Source organism: Chaetura pelagica, unplaced genomic scaffold, assembly GCF_000747805.2.
Source record: "Chaetura pelagica isolate M959 unplaced genomic scaffold, ChaPel_1.0 scaffold1146, whole genome shotgun sequence".
Taxonomy (NCBI): Eukaryota; Metazoa; Chordata; class Aves; order Apodiformes; family Apodidae; genus Chaetura; species Chaetura pelagica.
This window is the reverse complement of record NW_009953527.1, coordinates 26,691-26,956: the sequence shown is the minus strand read 5'-3', so window position 1 is coordinate 26,956 and position 266 is coordinate 26,691. Positions and strand designations below refer to the sequence as shown.

The 266-nt window shown below is 71.1% G+C and overlaps 1 protein-coding gene across 1 annotated transcript in view; it reads left to right on the top strand.

The window, feature by feature from the left end:
• The window catches only part of SLC5A6 (solute carrier family 5 (sodium/multivitamin and iodide cotransporter), member 6), a 7,991-nt gene that overhangs the window by 6,165 nt on the left and 1,560 nt on the right, over positions 1-266 (top strand). Inside the window, 1 exon segment of the mRNA XM_009999489.1 lies at positions 115-257. Within this exon segment, the coding sequence (XP_009997791.1) occupies positions 115-257 (143 nt within the window).

Below are 266 nucleotides of genomic sequence, written 5' to 3'. Positions count from 1 at the left end.
CGTCCCCCACCCTCCCTGCCTGTCCTGGAGCCCCGGTCCTTCCCACATCGCCGGGCCCAGCCTGTCCGGTGTGGGGAAGCTGCCTCAGGGTTCAGTGCTGTTTCCCCCCCGCAGGCAGTGGGGAGAAGGGGCCTCGGAAGCGGAAGGGCCCCAGCCCGGCGGCGCAGGGTGACACGCAGAGCCAGACGAGCGAGGGGACGGTGGAGAGCCTGCACAGCGTGCGCACAGACTTCAGCCCCGACGCCCTGCAGAATGCCGTGGGCTTC